The sequence below is a fragment of the Rhinolophus sinicus genome, chromosome 12 (assembly GCF_057876585.1).
Source record: "Rhinolophus sinicus isolate RSI-liver-muscle chromosome 12, RSI-T2T, whole genome shotgun sequence".
NCBI lineage: Eukaryota > Metazoa > Chordata > Mammalia > Chiroptera > Rhinolophidae > Rhinolophus > Rhinolophus sinicus.
In genome coordinates this window covers 30,457,569-30,478,721 of record NC_142512.1, presented here as the reverse complement: position 1 = coordinate 30,478,721, position 21,153 = coordinate 30,457,569, and the positions used below count along the sequence as shown (strand labels likewise).

At 48.4% G+C, this 21,153-nt stretch overlaps 1 protein-coding gene and 1 non-coding gene across 13 annotated transcripts in view; one reads left to right on the top strand and one right to left on the bottom strand.

Moving 5' to 3' along the window:
* The window catches only part of MSI2 (musashi RNA binding protein 2), a 379,844-nt gene that overhangs the window by 282,147 nt on the left and 76,544 nt on the right, over window positions 1-21,153 (top strand). For all 12 annotated transcript variants that reach the window (XR_016022877.1, XR_016022876.1, XM_088802145.1 and 9 more), the window contains exon 8: window positions 19,845-19,927. Coding sequence is in view for 10 of the 12 variants with exons in the window: in XM_088802145.1 (XP_088658271.1) it covers window positions 19,845-19,927 (83 nt within the window). In the remaining 2 variants the exon portion in view is untranslated. The remainder of the gene's footprint in view (window positions 1-19,844; window positions 19,928-21,153) is intronic.
* On the bottom strand, window positions 13,382-13,459 carry TRNAT-GGU (transfer RNA threonine (anticodon GGU)). Its single transcript has one exon. It is a non-coding gene; the product is annotated as a tRNA-Thr (tRNA).

The window sequence follows — 21,153 nt, the reverse complement described above, 5'->3', positions numbered from 1 at the left end:
ACCCGAATTGCCATGCGAGTGTACACGTGCCCAGCAGCTCAGCCTGAGGATCCCAGATGGACACAGTGACCTGGGACAGAGCATGGGCAGGAGCCCCTCCAACTCGACCCTGGGTGCACACGCCCCGTGGAAATGCCAGGGCAGCCTCCTGGGGCGCCTGCTTGCTGGCCTCCGCTGGACTAAGCCCGGCCTCTTGTCAGTGTCTGCCCTCATTGTTCGGCATCGGTTACTAGTTGTTATAAAAATACCGGCTTATATGTATGGTTCACAAACACACTGGTCCTTCTAACACCCTTGTGAAGCAACATAGTGTTATCATCAAAGCAGGTAATGATCGTATCAGTAATAATCAAGAACTTCTGCTTATCGATCCCTGAGTATGTGTTGTGCGCTGTGCGACGTGTTCTGTGTTCCTTCATTAATAAGATGGGTGTGGGGGAGTGCTACTTGTATTTTCACTTTTCAAATTCATTCATCTGACATTTTATGGAGCACAAGTTGTAAGCGGAGGGCGTTCGCCTGTGCACAATACAGACTGCATCGGGCCTCGTGGAGGAAGCTGAGCCTGTAGAGGTCACGGGAGTCACTCACGGTAATACCCCCGCGAGGGTGGGGCCAGGTCTCAGTCCCCCATCACTGCAGGCCCTCTGAGCATCTCGCCGGCCACCGCACTTACCAGCGAGGATAACTGAGCAGTCCTGTGGCCTCCATTGTTTGGCGACTTATTCAGGGCTGTGTTTGCCCTAAACCTTCCATTTATTCTGCTTGCTGTTCCAGGGGCTGGTGGAGAGGAAAGCCCAGGCTTTAGGGACAGACGGATCTGGGCTTGTGTCCCAGCTCAGCTCGTCATGGAAAGGCCATGGCACATGACTTCGCTCCGCTCAGCATGGGATTCCTCATTTGTCCAATTAGGATAACATTACCTGCCTTCAGGGCAGGTGGGAAGAATTAGAGATAATGTATAGGAAAGGATGGAATAAAACATGTATGCTGATGAAACGGTGGTGGTTGTAGTGATGGCGGGCACCCAATGAAAAGAAGCAGGCAGGCGGGAAAGGCATGTTCTCTTCCTGGAGAACGAGTCAGGGGGTAACCAACCCTGCCCCAACCTCGGTGGCCTCGGATCCTTTGGTCCCAGGTTGACAATTGAGTCTCCAGCACCTGCCCTCACATCATCCACCCTGGCCCAGCAGTGCTTCTCTTTGGACAGAGCAAATGGCCAAGGCATTACTTAACTCCTGGCATCTCCCCAGCCTTTGCTGAGGCCTCCAGCACTGCCAGCTTCTTTCCCCATCACGGACTGGTTATGTCCCTTTACAAGCCAAGGAAATAAAATAAGCAGGTTCATTATACCTTCTGGCTGGCAGAAAACCAGTCACGAAGAACCAGAAGGCAAGGCCCTCATGAGTGTGCAGCAGTTGTCAGACGGGCACGTCCTCCTTCAGAGGGATGGGACGTGGAGAGGAAATAGCTCTGGGCTGGACCAACCCACAGATCCCAGGTGAAGAATGCTGTTCTGGGTCACCTCCCCCATGCTAAGCCTCCATTGGCCATCCCAGCCTCTCCTGGGAGGTTGCCATCCTGGAAGGAAAGGCTGGATACATTGTGTAGGGCCCAGTGTTCTAGGCGTAGCAGTGAGAGATGACTCTGGGTGCAGTGAGGGTCTCTGAGCGTGGGTTCTGTCCCAGCGCCTGCCGTCTGTCTTCTGCCAAGTACAGCGGAGCCTCTAGCTTATCAGTCTTAGTGATGAGCCAGGCAGACACAGCCTTCAAAGACACAGCAACGCTGTCCTTTGTTTCAAAAGAGGAGCCCAGCAGTAGATTCCTGTCCTGGCTGCCTGCTGGCTGGTACTGTGCCCTCCAAGGCAGCTCACTCGTGGGAGACGGTATTCAAACAGAGAATAGAATTGATGGAGCAGATGGGCCCAGGGCCCAGGGTCAGTGGTCACTGTGCAAATCACAAGTGGGTCTTGGGTACATTAAGAAATGCCTCAAACCATCTCATTTCCAGATCCATAGAGACCACCCAATAATATCAGAAGGGGATTCTTTATGAAACCATGTCTTTAAGCCCTGGTCTCTCTTGTAGATACTGCTTTTAGTGACCAGTTATTTTTTTCCATACTTGATATGTGCTAGACAAGCAAGGGTCAAGGACAAAACAAAACCATAAACAAAAAACAGCCCAAATCCTTTGAGATGGTAGGAGGAACGCCTGGCTGCTAAAGATGATTAAGACATAAAGTAAAAGCCTTTCCTGGAGTCATGACGTCAGCCCAAAGGGAAAGTCGGTTTTGTTTATGAAGAAGAGTTATAACTTAAGCTGTTCAGGAGCACAGCAATTCCAGAGAGTACGATGCCTCTTGTGTCGGACTCCAGCCCCTTCCTTGGTCACTGGAGGGGTACTCCAGAGGGGTGTTGAGGATGACATCTCTTTCCTTGCCCGCCCCCTGTCACCCCTCCTTCCTCCCCCCCTCCCCCCCCCCAGGAAAGCTTTGGAAAAATAGCCAAGTGTTCAGCAAAGTAAAAGGCCTGGCTTTCCTCCCCGCAATCCCTTGCTGAGAAATCCCATTATCCAAGAGAATGATTGTGAAACTCCGATCTGACTGCAGCCAAGCTGTAGGCTGTTCTCCCTCCTCCACCGCTGCCCTGCTCCCCTTGTCTGTCTTCAGGGGGAAGACGAATATCTATATATTAAAGCTTTAAGGATCTATAAATCTGAGTTGATTCTCTGCCAGTGACAGCGCAAGCTCTTCCCCACGACGGGTGACATGATCTAATGGGTTTACAGTTGTCTGAGTGCTTCTCCGAAGCAAATGAAAGCTCTTAGTTAGGGGACGCGTGAAATGGCATTGTTTGTTCCCAGCCCTGCGGCAAAGCCAGAGGATCATCCTGAAATTATCTGTCCTTTGCTTCAGCTGCCCGAGGATGCGGGGACAGTTTCTGCTGTCCTGGCCTTCCTGCCCGAGAGGTGCCAGGAGGCTGGGAATTGGGCTCATCCCCAGCTGTGTTCATTTTGCCAGGAAGCTGGAGGCTAATTGGGAACAGAAGGGATGCCCAGGGGATGAGAAGAGGGGACAAGAGAGAGGGAGGGTCTCACCAAGGTTGAGGAGTGACAAGTATTTGCTTGTAGCAAAACGAGAGAGGTTCCTAATGAGAGCTTTGGGCATTTTGGGCTTCCAGTTCTCAGGGGCCAGCAGTGTGGGCTGGTGTGATTAGTTGCCTTGCGACTTGGCACAAAACCAATCCCTCTTTTCAATATCAAGTTTCATAAGCGTGGAACAATAACACATCATTACAAACCCTCTGGGAATGGTGGGTGGGTGGTGGTAGGGTTTCCCCTTCCCCCCCTTTTCTTCGATAAATCCATCTTTTCAGTGCAGGTACATTTTTCCCGTTGTAAGTAGAGAACGGCAAGGGACGGACTGTGTCTGGGAAACTTGCTGTATTGTTAATCTGTTATTAGGCAAAAGTCTTAACACGAGGCTGGGTGCTCAGTGCCTCACTGTGCGCTCGGGCTGGAATTCAGCATCATGAATAAAAACCGCTGTCAACATGCATTGGTCTCAAAACATTAGAGCATATGGTGTGTGATTATCTGTATTGTCAAGTGCAATAAAGTGAATTTGGATATAATAAAGAATGTACTATTTTAGAAATTTGGTAATAAACTAAGGAAGGGATGACAGCTGAGGTTCTTTAAGGCCCCAGACACAAATGAATGGAAGTTACTGGTCTCTGCAGCCAAACAGCAGGGTGGTCACACGTGGCTCTCTGTGCACTGTGATTTTCACGTCGGGGAGAAGCCGGGCTGTCTTCCAGTGCCTTCTTTGGAGAACATTAAGAGGCACTGGGTGTCGTGTTTGCCTGCAGGTGGGGATGGTGGCTCCTGGTGGGAGATCCAGGCCTTGCCTTTTTACCTGGCCTGGAGATGTGTGCGTAGTGTGCCCACTGCTCTGGGGGGGTGGAAGGGTCCATCTCCTATATACATCCATACAGCAAGTCAATATGAGTAAGAAAACCAGATCTCCAGAAGGACACACATGCTTCAGCATCCAGTTAGGACTATGAACTACGCTGAGCTTCATGTGCATTGCCTTGTTTAAATGCTCTACCTCCCTATAAATATCCCCCATTTTATGGGTAAGAAAACTGAGGCACAGAGAGACATGACACAGCTGACCAGTTGTGGAACTAGGATTATAGCCCATGTCTGAACTCAAAGCCCAGACTCTTTCTACTCACAACCCACAAATAAGGAGGTTCTTTCCATTCAGAACCTTTTCTACAAATAAAGGTTTGTTTGTTTCCCATTCACAACTGACAACTCATAATCTACACATCAGAAGGTCTCACCACAGGAAACCTTTAATTTATTAAGTACCCGGGGCCTTGAAAGACTGTTCCAGAAAAAAATGCAACCAGGTGATGTCTTTCTATCCCTACTTGGGCCTGGCAGTGGGCTGGCCTGCATTTCTTACTTTCTTGATTTCCCCTTTGAGTTTTGGATCCTGGCTCCACCTAGGTAAACTCATTCCTCATCACCCTAGCAGTTTGCTTTGGTCCTGCCCTTATCTCCCTCTGGAAAGGGCTTCTGCCCCAATGAAAGTTTATTGATGAAGGCTGAGGTACAACCTGTCTGCTTTTCCTGGCCACTTTCGTATTTCTAACCCAGGCCTTCCCCTTGACCCCTTGGCTTCTAACTTCAGGACTTGCGTTGACCCCTCAGCTTCCCCGAAACCCCAGCTATGGCCTGCTGCCTATGCCTGGCCCCTTCCTTCACCCCAGTTTGTTGTGTCTCTTCCAGTCTTGGCTCCCAGTGCTAGTGTCACGTGCTGCCCGGTTAGGCAGCCCGTTTCATTATTAAGCGTGAAGAATTGGGAGTATCACCATAAAAAGCAATTTGGATGGCGGGGAAAAGAAAAGACATTTAGTCTGTTTCATGCCTGGATACCTCTAATTCCCAGGGAAGGGGAAGCAGAGATTGGAATAAACCCCTCTGGCCTAGGAATCATTTGACCTGGTTTCCCTTGGAGATAACCGCAAGGTGAATCCAAATTCACTTCCAAATCGCTTGGCTTGGGCACCTCGGGATAGACCCCACTAGAGCCCACCCTACTGCAGCCAACATTTATTGGTATCGAAATTATTTTCCAGTCTCAGCTGGCGGCCCACATATTCCAAGCAATATTAGGTACAAAATCCTTATCTAAAAACTACAGACTTTTGCAGAGTAACCGGAGCATGTATTATCTCATTTAATCCTCATGCCAGCCCTGTGAGGTCTATATCTTTATTCCTGTTTTACAGGTGCAGGCGCAGGGTCAGGGAGGTGGATGGCTTGCCCCATACCACGCAGCCACTAATGCAGCGCAACCAGGGTTTCAGCCATATTCTCTGGTTCCAGACTCAAACCTTCCCAGTGGTCCATGCAGTCTCAGTGCTTTGACTTCTGAGGATGTGTTGCTCTTTCTCTTCCTCTCACCCAAACTATTCCACGTCAGCCCTTTTGAGTAGGCTGCACCGAGTGACATCAGATCTTAGAATAATTTCCTTTGGGGCAAAATGGACCTTGAGTCCCTATCTCTTGAGTTTCTCCTCTCAGACATGCTCCTAGAACATGCAGAGGGCGGAGGGTGAACCACAAAGGACACTTCTGCCCTTGCTGTAAATTTCCAGGGTTACCTACTGACGAGCACCCCACCCGATGAAGAGCTGGTGAAATTGAACTGAATGCTCCTAATGATCTGTGAATGTATTAATCCTGCTTTCTGTTAATTAACAATATGATAAAACTGGCATTTCGTAAGTCGTCACTTAACACATGTTTTAGCAATTATGTACTTAGTGGTTTGGATTCAGAATGCTAATAGAATAAAATTTTAATGAAGATACGGTGCTATGAAAAATGTGTGGGTACGAGTTCGGGTATTGCTGCTATTAACGGGTAGTGGGCAGGGGTCTCGGAAGGGTAGATCCCCCAAATGCCCTGTAAGCACTCTGTGCCCTGAGCCAGGAAAACCCAGGAAATCCTGGACTTGGTTGACTCTTGACTCCCATGAATGTCCCACCCAAAGGCCCCTCCTTGGGGGTCCGGAGGGGTCCACACCAGCTGGCAGTCACTGAATGTACCCATTCCCAGCCTGTCCTCTGGCTTTCTGTAGTCTCTGTGACTAAGGAATGACCACTTCAGAGCCAGAGTCCAGGACATACAATCACACCATCTCCTTGTTCAGAGCAGGAATCTCCAAAAAATTTTTAATTGTGCAGACAAAGAAATTACCACATACACCCCCCCCACTGTATATCTTACCTAATTTTCAATGTCTATACATGCACACTGTGCTTACATATCATGTTTATTATACAACCTATATAAACAGGAATATGTTAGGGTACGATACATTTGAAATAAGCGATATTTAACATTTCATTAATAACTAAAAGAATATTTTTAGTGAGAGCAATGTGATTAAATATGCTTCTTTCTTTTAAATTCTTGATTTAACCCTTTGTGATCCAGCTCTAAAGTTTGGATTCTAAGTCTAGCTTATTTTGATACTTATATTTAACGCCTGTCGCAACGGAAAAATGCACATCATGGGATGAGACACCTCAGTGGAAGAAGCATGTTCACTGTGCTGTCTACATCGTGGTACTGATTTTTCAATCCCATCCTCCAGTTATGCAAAGGATTTTGTTGAAAATTCAGCTTGGGAATTTCCATGTTCCCCGATGTCCATCAGTTTTTCATGCAAACTAATCAAGTGTTGCATTTTTATATTTTTAACAAATGGGTTCAAAATCCACTGAAATGTCCATTTAAAAAAAATGAGTTTTATAGTTCTGTTTCTGAGTTTTAAACGTATGCAGATATGAGAGCTTTTGTAGTTGACCCAGTTATATAATTTTTAACAACACGATCCCAGAAAAGTTGAAATATTTTCGAGACGTTTGTTTTCCAAGCACTTTCACTTATAGCTCAAGTTTCTGTTGGAAAGCGGGTTCTTTCTCACACACTTGAGTGCCATTTGTCCCATCTGATCAGAACACGTTTTGGGGTGGGGGGTGTTGTGTCTGGAGGAGTCTTGCTAAGAGAAAATGGTCAACTTGCCGTTTTCTAATAGTGGCATGTGCTTATATTCTTAGTATTATCTGCCATCCAGGTTTTCTCTGCAGTGCCCATTTTGTGAGGGTTCCTTTACTTAAAGCCAGATCACGTCATCTATACATCGATTTACTGGTCACACATAAACAGCACTAGGTACCAGCTGTGCTTGTAGCAGGTGAATAAAGGAGGGGCCACTCTAGCCATACTCCCATTGTAACCTTTCTTTCCTTCTTCCTTCGGGGGATGCTATGAAATACCGTCTAAGACAAGTGTCTATCTGTTAATGGTTGTGTGAGGACACTAGAACCATTCAGTCCATATATTATATATTCGTGAAGCCGAAATTATTTTAGATGAAACATGCAAATTAGGCATTATACGTTCTTCCTTTTCCCAGTGTTTCTTAACCCTAACTGCACACCTGAATCACCTGGGGAGACTTTAAAACATACACATGCTAGGGTGCTACCCCAGACCTAACTCCATTCTGAGGATGTAGGGTGGGCATCGAATTTTTTAAATTTTTCCTGAGTGAATCTGAGGTAAGAATAACTGTTGAGAATCACTGTTCCAGACCAGTGCTCCTTCGGTTTTAATTTGCTTAAAAAGCACTTGGAGAATTTGTTAAAATGCAGATTCAGATTCAGAAAGTCCAGGGTAGGGCCTGAGATTCTGCATTTCCAGTAAGTTCCCAGGTGGTGCTAATGCTTCTGGTGGGTTGAACACCCTGAGTAGTAAGTCTCCAGACTGTACTCCCCCCCACGTTCCTGCTTCTCCCCGCCCCCACCTGCTTCTCCTCCCCTAGGCCCTTGTCTGGGGAGCCCAGCCGCTGTCCTCTGCTAGTGCTAGCTCCTGGCAGAGCTGCTGCCCCCACCAAGCCGCCTGGGCTGCTGGTCTCAGCTTCTTGGTGAGATCTGGCTTCCAGATGTTAAGCACAGTTTCTTTAACAGCCAGAAGAATAAAATAAAACAGGCCCCCACCCCATGGTGAATAAGTGTGTGTGTCTCGTGCAGAGACACCTCGACAGGCAGCCACCTACCCCCCAAGTCCAGGTGGGCTTGCTGGCAGCACGGCCTGCTGGAGCCCTGGAGATGCAGGCAGAACCGACCCCTCTGCATGGGGCACGGAGGGGGTGGCGGGCGTGGTGGGCATCCAGCCAGGGCTCTGTCAGTTGGGACTATTCTGCAACCATACCTCATAATAAAAGTCATATAATTTGTGGCAGTGCTGAAAGCCAGCTTCCAAGTAGTGGTTTTTTGATGGAGTTTTGGAGGCTGGTAACCGTTCCCCGAGAACTTGTTAGAGGGGAGGCAGGTGGGCGTCTTTGAGACAGCTGCTGGGGAGACCAGGGCTTTTCTGAAGGGTGCTCTATATTGGGGTGAGTGGGACACAGGGCTGCCTCTGACCCTTTCTTGCGGAGCAGGTTTTGTCTGTGTCCACCCCACCTTCTCCTCTTTGTTTCCCTGTTTCCTTCATGTTCTCTCTTCAGAGGATACCAGGGCACTCCCCTCAAGAACAGAGGCCCATGGCTTTTTCAGCAGCAGCCGGACTGCAGTCTCCCAGCCCTGGAAGTGAACGCAGGAGCCACTGGCAGTGCATTTGTGGTCAGGGTGAGGGCCAGCAAGGCCACACTCTGCTCCGCCAGTGCAGGGCCTGGCACTCAAGCATCAGCACATGATTTGTGTTTTTACCTAAAAGGATGCACACAGTAGGGTCTTTTTAAGTAATAAGACTGCCTGGGAATTTACCCTGTGACTTGTTTTACGTCTCCCTGTCCCAAATCTTGTTATAGCTGGAAAAGCACTGTGGGCATCTCCCTGACACACATGAGAAATGAATTTTAAGTGATGCTCAAAGCAGAGGGCAAAGGTAAGCATGTGTGAAGATAAAGGTTGGAATAGGGAAGAAGCCATAAAAAGTCTCATGTGATTGCTGACAGAGTAGCTAACCCCTCACAAGTGTTTCCAAGCAATCCTCCTGGCTGGTGAGATAGATGTTGTTTCTGTCCCACAAAGGAAGATACTGAAGGTCATCAGAGTGGTTAAGTAACTTGGTCAGAGTCACACAACCAGTCATTGCTGGAGCCAGGATTTGAGCCCAAAGTCTAAGCCCATTTCCAGCCCACCTCAGCCGTGGCATTAAGGTAAATTGAAACTTGCTCTTACCTGCCAAGGATGCTCCCTGCATGGGTGGAGCTGGAGGGTGAGTGTCAGAAAAGGTGACAGATTTGAAACCCACTCTCTGGGGGAAAGCCTGGGGGTACCAACCCAAGTACCCACCTCTGCAGGGTACAGCGTGCAGCCAGTGCTGTATCTCCCCAGCTCAGAAAGCCCTGGGATTTATAAGGGCTTAGAAGGACACGCTCCTGCGGTGGAGCCTGCCGAGGCCGGCCCCAGGCTCTGTGGTTTCCAGAGCAGACGTGGAGGCAGCGTGTCCTCATGCCCTTGCTCCAGCTGCGTGCACAACCTCAGCTTCCTCCACCCTGCTGGGCGCGCACTGCAACCCTGGCACCTTCTGCGGGGTCCTGATCCGAGCCAGTTGTCTAGCGATTTAATTTGGTGAATTTACCACCGCGTCCCAGAGTTTATATTGGCACTTAACAGCAGTAATATGTGTCTCTCTCGCCAAGAACTGACTATTTTCCCGACCAAGATGGAACACCACGCACAAAAAATAGGTTTGTGAACTAATCTGCTGCCCTGACAAGTGTCATTCACGGAATCACTGCTATGGAGCGCACTCGGAATGAAATGAGTTTGGGGTTTTCTGGCCTGGATCACAGGTGCTTTTTCCCCGTCTGTTAACAAGAGTCTGGGATGAGACACCCTTTTCCCTGCAGCTACAGCCACTTTCAAATCACACTATCAGTATTCATGGCAGATTTCTCTCTTAGAAAAATGGTTGGGGATGGTTGGAGATGTCTCTCTCTCTCTCTCTCTCTCTCTCTCCCCTCTACCATACCCCTCTCTCTGAATCTCTTTTCTCTTCTCTCCCTTTCTCTCGCTCTCTCTTTATTTTCCTTTCTCTCCTCCGCCTTTTCCTTTCTGGTTTTTTCTTTTTTCAGAACCTCCACCCATTGTAAAGTTCTCCGTATACTCATCTAATTTCCCAGACTCAGGAGGTGCCCCCATCAGTAAAAAATATCTCCCGTCTCTGAATACCTGTTTGGAATTCTAAAGTAAAACTGAATTGCTTTTATTTAAGGACTTGATACAGGTAAACTACTAATACCTCGGGGAGTTAAGCAAAATCAGTCGTTTACACTTTAGTATGAACTGCTTTCGGATCCTTCCCTGAGCCTGGGGGAGAGGAGCTTGCCCTCTGCCCCTGATCTCCCCATCTCTTGGATGAGAGTTGCCCCTGGGGCTAAAAGGTCCAGCTTTTCCATAAAAGGGATATCAGAGGCTTCTTAAAACAGCTTTAGTTTGCCCCTTGATGTGAAAGAGGAGCTTAGACAGTCTCTTTCCTGAGAAGGTCCTGGATTCCTTTTTTGACCAGATGATCTCTACTCAGCATATCCTGAGTCAGATTTGGGGGGACATCAGAATCACTAGAGAGCGTGTAAAGTGCACATTCCTGGTCCATATCCACAGAATCCAGGTTAGGAGGCAGGCAGAGCTCAGGGGCCTGCATTTTAAACAAGCCCCGTCCCTACCAGAAGACTGCCAAAGAACCACACGGAGAAACACTTCGCTTTTACCCGCAACTTGGTTTATGGTCTAGAGGCCTCCATAAACGGTCCTGAGGATACGGTGGCCATATGAAAAAAATTACATGTAACTAAAGCCTTAATGAAACGCCTACTGGTTCACAGTTGGCGTCTGACTTTTAGAAGGTTGATGCTCACGTTTCAAGGTCGGGTGTTCGCTAGAGCATCCTTGGGCTGAAAAGGAAAGAAAAGCACCTTTCCAGTTGAGAAATTGGCTCCCCTCTGGCAAATGCCGCCAACGTAGCTTAATATTAATTTAGGGAATTCAGTCTGTGCAGTTCTTCCCTACTAGATTGGAAATCTGATAGTGTCATTTCTGTTATCTGATTCCCCACACGCCTGACATCGCTCCCTTCCCCGTCCCTAACTCCCCCCAGCTCCCAAAGGTGGCTGGAGAGGCGCAGGTGTGAGCGGGCTCACCAAGTCGCCCCCCACCCCCGATTAAGTGGTGTGTGGGAATAAAGGGGACCCGCGACGCTTCGCACCAATCTGTGCCTTGCCGGTACGCGACCACTTGTAATTCCCCACAGCCCCAGCCAGCTTTGCAAGGCAGAAAGAAATATGACCAGGCAAGTTGAGAAAATAAATTAAACTAAGTGTCAACTTTTCTTGTTTCTCTCCTCATTATTAAGAGATGGAATGGGGCTCGTTTATCAAGCAGGGGGAGAAATTAATTGACATGGCTTTAATATCATGATGTCTTGCATGTCTGGTCACATTCCTTCATTTTTTGGAAAGGCATTTTATTATCGTTTACAGCAACCAGCTGCCAAACTACTGGTGTAAACGAGGCAGCAGGTGCATGAATGATGCCACAATGGAAGGGCTGCAGTGCCACCCCTAAAGGGAACACGGCAGGAAGAAAAGGCCAGGACAGGAAGGGGCCCAGAAAAAGGCAGCTGTCGGCTCAGGGTCAGGGAGGAAGAAAGGTGTGGGGAAAGAGAGAGGGATACTACAAGGGAGGGAGGACGTCTGCAGACCCCTCAAATCCGTCCCAGGCTTGTTTGCTAGGCCTGGGCGAGGGTGGTAGCAGGCGTCTGCCTCTGATGGCCTCCTGGCCCACATGTCTTTGTTCTGACCAGCCCCTGGGCTGGGTCCTATGTCCATCACAGGCCGTGTGCCTGCCCCTGTTCTTTGTTCTTAATAAGGCCAAGGAAGCAAGTGCTTCTCTGTTTATGCCTCCAGGGCGGCTGGCTCATTACCGATCCTGTTTGCTGGAGGAAATCTCCAGCCCCGTTTCAGGCAGCTCTGTGGTTGGAAATGTCCAAAGAAGTCGTGCACCCTGGGCCCGTCATAGGTTAGACTGGCTTAGGAGATGCTCTAGTTGCCTTTTTTTTTTTTTTAAATAAAGGTCATCTTTGTTGTGTACTTCTGAAAAACCTTAGTATCCCCTCAACTGCCTTTCTGTTGAAGGACTTATCAGGTGGCAGGGGAAGCCACCATTCAACTGGAGTGGATGAGCACATCTTTCCCACACTCTGTCCTTGCTCTCCTTCTGCTGTGTCATGAGGATGAGGGGCTGCTGCAGCAAAGTGTGACGGGGCAGGGTTCTAGAGCCAGGGGTGGGACATTAGAATGGCCGGAGATACGGGGTTTGGAATAAGCCACCTTCATGTGAAGAAAGTGGGCTGTGGTGATGAAACGGACATAGGCTCCCACCCGGCCTTCAGTCTTCATCTGTAAAGTGGGACCAGTCATTCCTACTGCATAGGCGGAGATGTGAAGACTGAGTTAAAGAACCGCTGCTCCGTAAATGTGGATAAGCTTTCTGTTTTTACAATGATTCTTAGGATGTGGACAGATAATAAATAACCACCTTTGGGATACGAGACATTAGAAATAACTAAAGGAATCCCATCCCTGGCTTGGTGGGAGATGATAGTCTTAGCTCCCAAAGTCCACATTACCATTTGGATGTGAAAACAGACACAGCTGGGACTGTCACCCCACCTCTTGCCCTATACCCAATGTCTGAAAGTGCTCAGGAAACTAATGGCAGCTCAGACTGGATCTCACTAACGTCCAGGTAACGTGCAGTGAGTATCCTAAAGTGGCAGACCGTCATCGGAAACTGACATTTCTTTTGGAAAGGCAACTTGTGTTTTTTTTTCTTGGAACTGATGACCGATCTTCTGAGTTATATTTTTAGGGCAAATTCAGGACATGTGAAGCCACCCTGTCCTGCCCATGCATCTGTGCGTACTGCTCATCTCTGATCTTCTTATCGGATGGACCCACAGGGTGGGGCCTCAGACCTTCTCCATCCAGGGTTCCAGGAAAACACGTCCAGGCAGATGAAACCAATTTGCCAAACCTGCTTGTAGCCCACAGAGGTGGCTCAGAAGTGTTCTGAGTTGGGGATAGGGCAGGCTGAAGTAATAGACACACAGCTCATTAGGGGTTGACTCTGACTCCATGTCTCATGACCCAGGCTCTCACCCTGTCAGAGCCATAGGGCCACCAAATCCATCTTTGGCATTTTATTTATTTATTTATTTATTTATTTATTTATTTATTTATTCATTCATTCATTCATTTTTTTAAGGAGGGCGCAGCTCACAGTGGCCCATGCCGGGATCGAACCGGCAACCTTGGTGTTACCAGCACCACACTCTGACCAACTGAGCTAACTAACTAGCCACCCCCACCAAATCCATCTTTGAACACTTACTGGTTCAAGAAAGTTCCTGCTGTCTGTTGACTTAGTAATCATGCGACATATCATGGACGAGTCATTTAACTGTGCCAAGCAAGCCGTTGAGCAAAATGACAGTGGAGGTGTCTGCCCACCTCTCATAGGGTAGCCATAGGGACCAGGTAGGATGATTGATGTATGAGAAACATTTTGAAACAGAAAGTACACCCCACACCCAAACCCAAGGCTCTCGTATTTGTACTGGAAGCAGCCCGCACATCCTGCCACGTCCCTCAACACTGACGTATTAGCAGGAGAGGGAGGTTGCATCAGTTAGAAATATACTTATGTCCACATACCTTAAATTCCTCATGGGGCACTCAGAATAAACTCAACAATCTGGGTGTTTTTTTCTTTTCTCCCTCATTTTTTCCCCCATTAACCGAGTGTGTTAACTCATGACTTGCATTGATTTTCACTGAAGATGCATTAGGCACCATGCGATTGCCTATTAGTGTTCATTGACCTATATGATAAGAGAAGAAAATGATTTTTGAGGCTTGGAGGAGGCCATTCCCATCTTTCCCTCTCTGACCTAAAAAAAATTCTTTGTAAGTTAACTGCCAGATGTTCCTCAGTGACTGTGTTTGGAGCAGGTCATTTTAATTTTGAGGTATCTTGTTTTCAGATCTCTATTCTTTTCTGTGTGTGTGTGTGTGTGTGTGTGTGTGTGTGTGTGTGTGTTTTATAGCTTTGTATTATTCAGATGAATATTCAGTTTTGTTCATTTGAATAAAAGAGGGAAAAAGGGTTTGACTGTTAAATGCTTATCTCTTAAATAGAGCTTACTGTTTCCAATAATAGCTTCATTCAGGAGAATGCTATAGAATTTCATTTTTAAATGCTCCCTGTCAACTGCTACGTATTATGTCCATTTTTAAATCCCTTTTTATTTGGGGTTAACCTTCCTACCACCTTCTTTGTCCAAGTTTTGCTGGCTCCTGACGCCCCTCAGAAGCATGGGTGGAGTTAAGGTGGGCACTTTATGAGTGGCAGGCAGGTATCATTTCGCTGATGACAAGTTGGAGGGTTTCTTTGGTGAACTAGCCTGTGGTCCGCCAAGGTTTGACCCTTTGACACTGCACCCCCGCCCCCAGTTGTCCGTCCCTAGGGTTCCTCTCTATTCGGAATGGCGGCTTGAATGACTTTAAATACCTGGGGAGGAGTTTTCTGGCTCCAGGATGGCGCCCCCTAATGACCAAGGGAGATGAGAGACAGCACAGGGTGGGGATGTTCATGGGAGCCCCCAAAGGGCCTGGGTAAAGTGCGAGCCTCAGGCACACCGTGAATCCAAGTCCTTGCCTTGGCAGGGGCCACAGTAGGGGCCCCCCACCACCATGCACCCCTTATCCGGTTCGGCCTGCTTCTTGTTGGCCTGGAGAGCTGAAGGGACTCGGCTGGGGCACAAGCTCATTATTTGGCCCTTGTGTCTTTTGAGTGAGGTCAATTACGCATGTCTTACCTGCTGCTCCACCTCAGTTTGATGGTCTTTCATGAGGCCCCATTTCTGATTCCCTGCAGGGCTCTCTTTTGGAAATAATGGGAAGGAAATAATCAGTCCTTCTTGCCCCTTCTCAGAAAGACTCAGCCTTCCCAGAGTCTCATGTAGAATCTCTACACCCAGCAGATTGTCCAAAAGACCACGATGCCTTGAAAACATTATGCTAAGTGAAATAAACCAGACACCAGAGGACACATACTGCATGATTCCACTTACACGAGGTACCTAGAATGGGCAAATTCATAGAGACAGGAGGTAGAATAAAGGTTATGAGGAACTAAGGGAGTACAGAACGGAGAACTACTGCTTAATGGGTGCAGCGTGTCAGTGTGGGAAGGTGAAGAAGTGCTGGAAATGGGTGGTGGTGGTGGGTGCACAATATTGTCCTGCACTGTACACTTAAAAATGATTAAAATGGTCAATTTTATGTGACATGTATTTCACCCAATAAAAAAATTAATTTCAAAAAAGAAAAAGATTTTGATGCCAAAAAGGATATTTCCTACCCACCACCCTACCTCTCCCAAATTTCTGACTCCGTTGTTTGGTCTTTACACCTCAGTTTAATTTATTTGGGGGGTTGTTCGCCACTGAGTTACTAATTCATTGTAAATTATAACGTACTTGTGAGATAAAAATGATTATATGTTAAGGCATAACATGTATTGATAATTAAGTGTTTCATTGCTTCTTTGCTTTCTCCAAATGGAATAAATAAATATTTTAGAGGTAATCAAGTTTGCTTTCTCTATTTGGGCCAAACAGACAGGGATGTTGGAACAATATAGATCTTTAAAGCACTGCAAATGAGTCTTGACGTAGCTAAATTGTGATGCATCCAAGTAGATAGGCTTGAAATCCAGGATTTCTCCTTTGATCAGGATATTCATTTTTGTGATACTCAAAGTTTGAGTCCTGTGGGTTTAGGAAAGGGACCAGCAGGGAGAATATCAGAGTCAGAATTAGAAATGAGACCGCGAGTCCTGCCCCTGCCCTTCCAGGTGTACGGTCTGCATTTTAATTCCTGTCTCCAAGCTCCATCACACCTCTTCCTGTCTGAGTGGTGGCACAGAGGGGGAACTTCAGGCCACATGAGTTCTGAATGGTACTGGGCCTGGAGTTCAGACAGTGATTTATTTGCACAGTGTACCAAGAAGGCAAGGGTTACAACAGAAAAGCAGCTTCCATGGCAGTGAACTCAACCTATGGCCCCCACGGTGACTTACCCAGGATCAAGTTCATGTGCTCAGAAGCAAACAGTTGCTTTAAACCGGGCTTTCCTACGGTTTATGGAGTGGTGCCCTTGACATACTCTTTTCCGATGGTATGCATGGGTTGGGTTAATTCTTCTGCATTTTCCTGCCTTCTACCCAAAGCGTGTGATTGGCCTGGCTGGAGGAGATCGTGTGTGACCTGCCGATATAGCCTGTAACCTTGCTGTATTGATTTCCAGTGGCTGCCGTAAGAAATGACCACAAACTCGGGGACTTAAAACAACAAAAGTTTGTTCTCTCACAGTTCTGGAGGCCAAAAGTCTGAATGAAATCAAGGTGACAGCCGGGCACACTGCTTCTGAAGGTTCCAAAGGGCCATCTTGCCTTGCCTCTCCTAACTTCTGATGGCTCCACGCTTTCCTTGGGCAGTTGCTGTATCACTCCAGTCTCTGCCTCTATCTTCACGTGGACTTCTCCCCTCTCTGCCCTCTGTGTCTCTAGCCTCCCTCTCCTTGCTCTTATAAGAACACCCGTCATTGGGTTTAGGGTCCACACTAATTCTTGAGATCTTTAACTTAATTACATGTGCAAACACCCTTTTTCCAAATAAGGTCACATTCTTAGGGTCCAGGGGTTAAGGCATGGATGTATTTGGGGGCAGGGGCGGGGGAGCACTATTCAACCCATTACACTCATCGTAATTAGCAGTGAGTTTCCCCATAAGAACTGGCCTGTCTTGGTTTAAGGATTCACACGTTGCCTGGGTTTGCGTCCAGGCTAGAGTGGTGACCTTCAGAGACAAATGAGATCCAGGGTGACCCAAAAACTAGAAGTGAGGGTCATGAGGGAGAGGTGAGGTCTGTACAGGGGAGGTGCTCTCCTTGACAGGAACCTCTGACTTACACCTTTTAGGGAACGAATTAAGAAGAAGGATATTGCCTGTTGCTCTCTGCATCCTCCATGACGCGGGAGCCTGTAAATGCAGAAGGAAGGGCCAAATCAGTCTTGAAGGGGGAGGCAGTGATGCAGATAGATTAGCAAGATGCTCAGACCCCGGGGGACCGGAAATGACTCGTTCAGTCATTCACTCAGCCAGCAGCCACTCAGCACTGGCTGGGTGTCAGGGCCTATACATCATGGGGACCCAGAGTGAGTGAGGCCCCAGCCTGCCCTCCTCCTTGAAGCCAGTGCTAGCAGATCCCCACATCCTCTGCCGTGCCCCCTGCCCTCCCCTAATAACCTTTAAAGGGCTCTGCCTCTCAGTCCCTTCTTGAGGGGCCCCTAGGATTTGGGCTCTAGGAGGGTAGGCAGGAAGGAGCGGGTTAACCAGTGATGCAGCTCTCCTCTGTGCTGCAGGGGTCCCTGCCTGGCTGACAGGTTTAACTGATGGTTTTCATGAGGACCAACACAACAGAGCCCAAAGAGAAAGCACTTGGAGACTGCCTCTGGGAGTGGCCCTCGTCCACCTCTGCACATAATATATGGGACCAAGGGCCAAAGAGGAGGAGACGCCCAGGCAGAGGGAACCCAGAGGACTCATTGTAGCTCCCTGCAGGGGCCTGGTTTAGCGGGGACTGTATACAGCTAATGAAAGTCCTCGTGTCAAACGAAGTATTACTGTGTCTGAGGACCCAGCTTCTCCCCAGATGACGCTGTCGACTCTGAGCCCTGGCAGCAAATACTTGTGTCCCCTCTTGTGGCATGTCTGACCTTCCGTCTTACGTGTCTATGATGGGCTGGGGTGTGTGGACTGGGAACATAGGCCTGCTGTTTGGTGTGTGGTAATAAATTATACGTCCTAATAAAGATCATGATTGCCATTTGTGTGGTGGTCCTCGCCCTCTGTCTTGCTGGAAATGGTCTGAGAGCAGGGAGTGGCCTTTGTCACCCGTTTCCCAAGGAATCTTCTAGACCCCGCAGGAGCTATGATGTAGAAGCTCAGTGTATCAGCTGCCTGTTCTCTGCTGTTCCTTAGAACATGGTGGTGGTAGAAAGGGACTGGAGAGGTTTTCTCTCCACCTTGGGTTCCTGGGACCCAAAATAGACACAGAAACTTGAAAACGAAGCATCTATATTTTTACTCATTGACAGGAAACGCCAATTCTTATAACACAAAAATAGCCCTTCTGACTTGCGTCTTCCTCATTGGTGTGTCCAGGTTTGTGTTCGGCCAGGTTCTCCTCCCCAAAGCGGGACGAGAGTGCCTTGGCCAGTTCGAGCTGCTGTTCCAAAGTAACCGTAGACGGGGGGGCTTATAAACAGCAGAAATTTGTTTCTCACGGTTCTGGAGGCTGGAAGTCTGAGGGTGTCCTCATTGTCAGGTTTTTGGTGAAGGCCCCTCTTCCTGGTGACACTCAGCTGGCTTCTCATTGTATCTTCACATGGCAGAGAGAAAATGCCAGCACTCGTCCCTTCGTGATGCCTCCACCCTCATGACCTAAATGCCTCCCTGCAGTTCCACCTCATCACCATCACGTTGGGGGTTAGGATTTCAACCTATGAATTTGGGGAGGAGACAAACATTCATTCCCAAGCCGCGTCATACGAATTCTGATTTGGGTTGTGCCCCCGTGTGTGGGACCCAGCGTCCACACTCACCACCAGTCATTTGCAGGCGCAAACCTCGAGGCTCAGAGGGGAAGGAGCTTCCCAGGAGGACACCTAAGTTTTAAGTAAAATCAGAACTAGAACCCAGGCTGGCTCCCTCCCCATCAGGGTCCGCACTCTCTGCCTGTGTTCCTTTGTGCTGTTGGTACTGACGTGGCAGCTGCGTTTCATCCGCGGTGGGGTACCGTCCTGGGAGCGTGTGTTACAGCAGTGCTCCCCTAGTGGGGTCACAGATGGGGCTGCGTGCTGGAGACCCTGCTGGGGGCAAGAAGAGAAGAGAGCAAGGGGCAGGAGGGTAGCAAGAGGAAACTCAGGATGCTGAGCCGTGGTCGCCTGCCAAAATTCTTCAGAACGGCTTGTCTAGCAAAGGCGGTCTCCAGCCGAGTAAATACAGTGGATAGCTGACAGGCTGACAGCAGGCATCAAACAGTCTTAAACTGCCCCGAATCTGTAGCGCTTTTGAAGCAGCAGTAGAAAAAGCATGCCTGCGTAGAACAGAGGCCCGAAACTTTTAATAGTTTCTTCCAGGCCTCAGGATGTCCTGATGAGGTATTAGAGGAAGTAATTCAGGAAGAAAAGGACAAATAACCGCCTCCGTCTGGAGGCCGACCCGAGGGCTGGCCATTCCATCGCGGAAAGGGCAAGCGTGGCCCCACAGTGAGCCTGGCCACTCTGGGCAGCCCACCCGCCTGCTGCTGGGCAGAGAGCTACAGGGCTCTGACCCTTGTAAATAACAGACAAGTAAATTTCTTGTTTGCTTCGGGGCAAATGTAAACCACACGACGCCCACCGCATGTGGGTGAAATCATTAACTTTTCCTCACTGTTGGAAGAAGGGTGCTCCATACAAATTAGAAATCATTTCCTCAACGTGGGTGCCCCTCCAGAGGATCCACCCCACCCCCAAACCAGGAGCCTGTTGCCACTGTAGCACAGCAAAGAAAAATAGGTGGACCGGCCCGAACTGTACTCACCCCCCTCTCTATTTTTGTTTTCCTTTTTCCTTTAGGGTTTGGTTTTGTCACTTTTGAGAATGAAGACGTTGTGGAGAAAGTCTGTGAGATTCATTTCCATGAAATCAATAATAAAATGGTAAGTGTGTAGGGGTTGGGCTGAAATGCGACGCCTCCCTTCCCCCACCTACACACCTTTGTCTTACAGAGGCTGCAGACCCCATGCTGCAGTGGGCAGGGTGGGCTTGGGGACCTGACTCGAAGGGTCTGACCTTGGGAATGGCAGGAGGAAAGGGCCAAATAGTCAACATTTTAAGCTCTGCAGGCCATACAGCTGGCTGTTGCAGCGACTGCATGCTGCTGGTGTAGCACAAAAGCATCCACAGACAAACTATTCATGAATGAGCCGAACACTGACATGGAAATCTCATGTAATTTTCACGTGTCACAAAATACCTGTCTGTTTTTAACCACTTAAAAACGTAACAACCATTTTTAACTCTTGGGCTGTACAAAAACCAGCAGGCAAGTTGTAGTTTGCCAACCCCTGGCTTGGGATATGCGTTTGCTGTTTGGCTTGGCATGGGGTGGGGGGCGGTGCCATCCTCGATGGGAAGTTTACTGCCCCAGTTATTTCTTTCTTTGGGCCCTCCTGGGTACTTACAGTCTCCCAGGCTGATCAACTAGATAGTTTTCCCCTCGTGATCAGCTGCTTCCATCGCTCCCTTTGGCTCTTTAAAGCTCCTTTTCCTGGCCTGGCACACTCAACAGGTTGATCATTGGAAATTTGGGGAGCCAGGTAGCCTCCCAGAGAAACGGCCACCAGAGGGCGCCGTACCATGTGCAGAATGTGCACACTGGCTTGCTTGCCATCTCAAACTCCTTTCTTCAAATTAGGTAGGTAGGTGAGAAACCCCTTCCTCGTTGGTTCCAGAAAAATGGGAGCTCAGCAGGTGTTTCCGGGGCCATCCGCAGTTCCTTCAGAGACAAAACATTTTGGTTGGCTGGCCGAGCCTGTAGCCCCATAAGAACAGGGAGGGCAAATTTGTGTTTCCATCGCAGCTGTAACTTTGATATTTTCTTCCTTTAGTCAGAATGTTCCTTGCTTCTGAAACACGCATTCAGATACTCATTGTCTATTGGTCTGATATGTGTTCACTGACTTTAAATTCAATAATAGAGCTTTTAGTGTGGATAAGATCAAAGCAACCTGCTTAGCATGTGGTGCTCCAGGCCTGATTCAATATTTGACTTGCTAATTTTTTCCCAGGGCACTAAAATAATATTGTTGGTATTGTTCCTAGCCATCATATGCATCAGCAATGAGAACACAGCTTCTTTGCTACTGCAGGTTGGAGGCGTCCA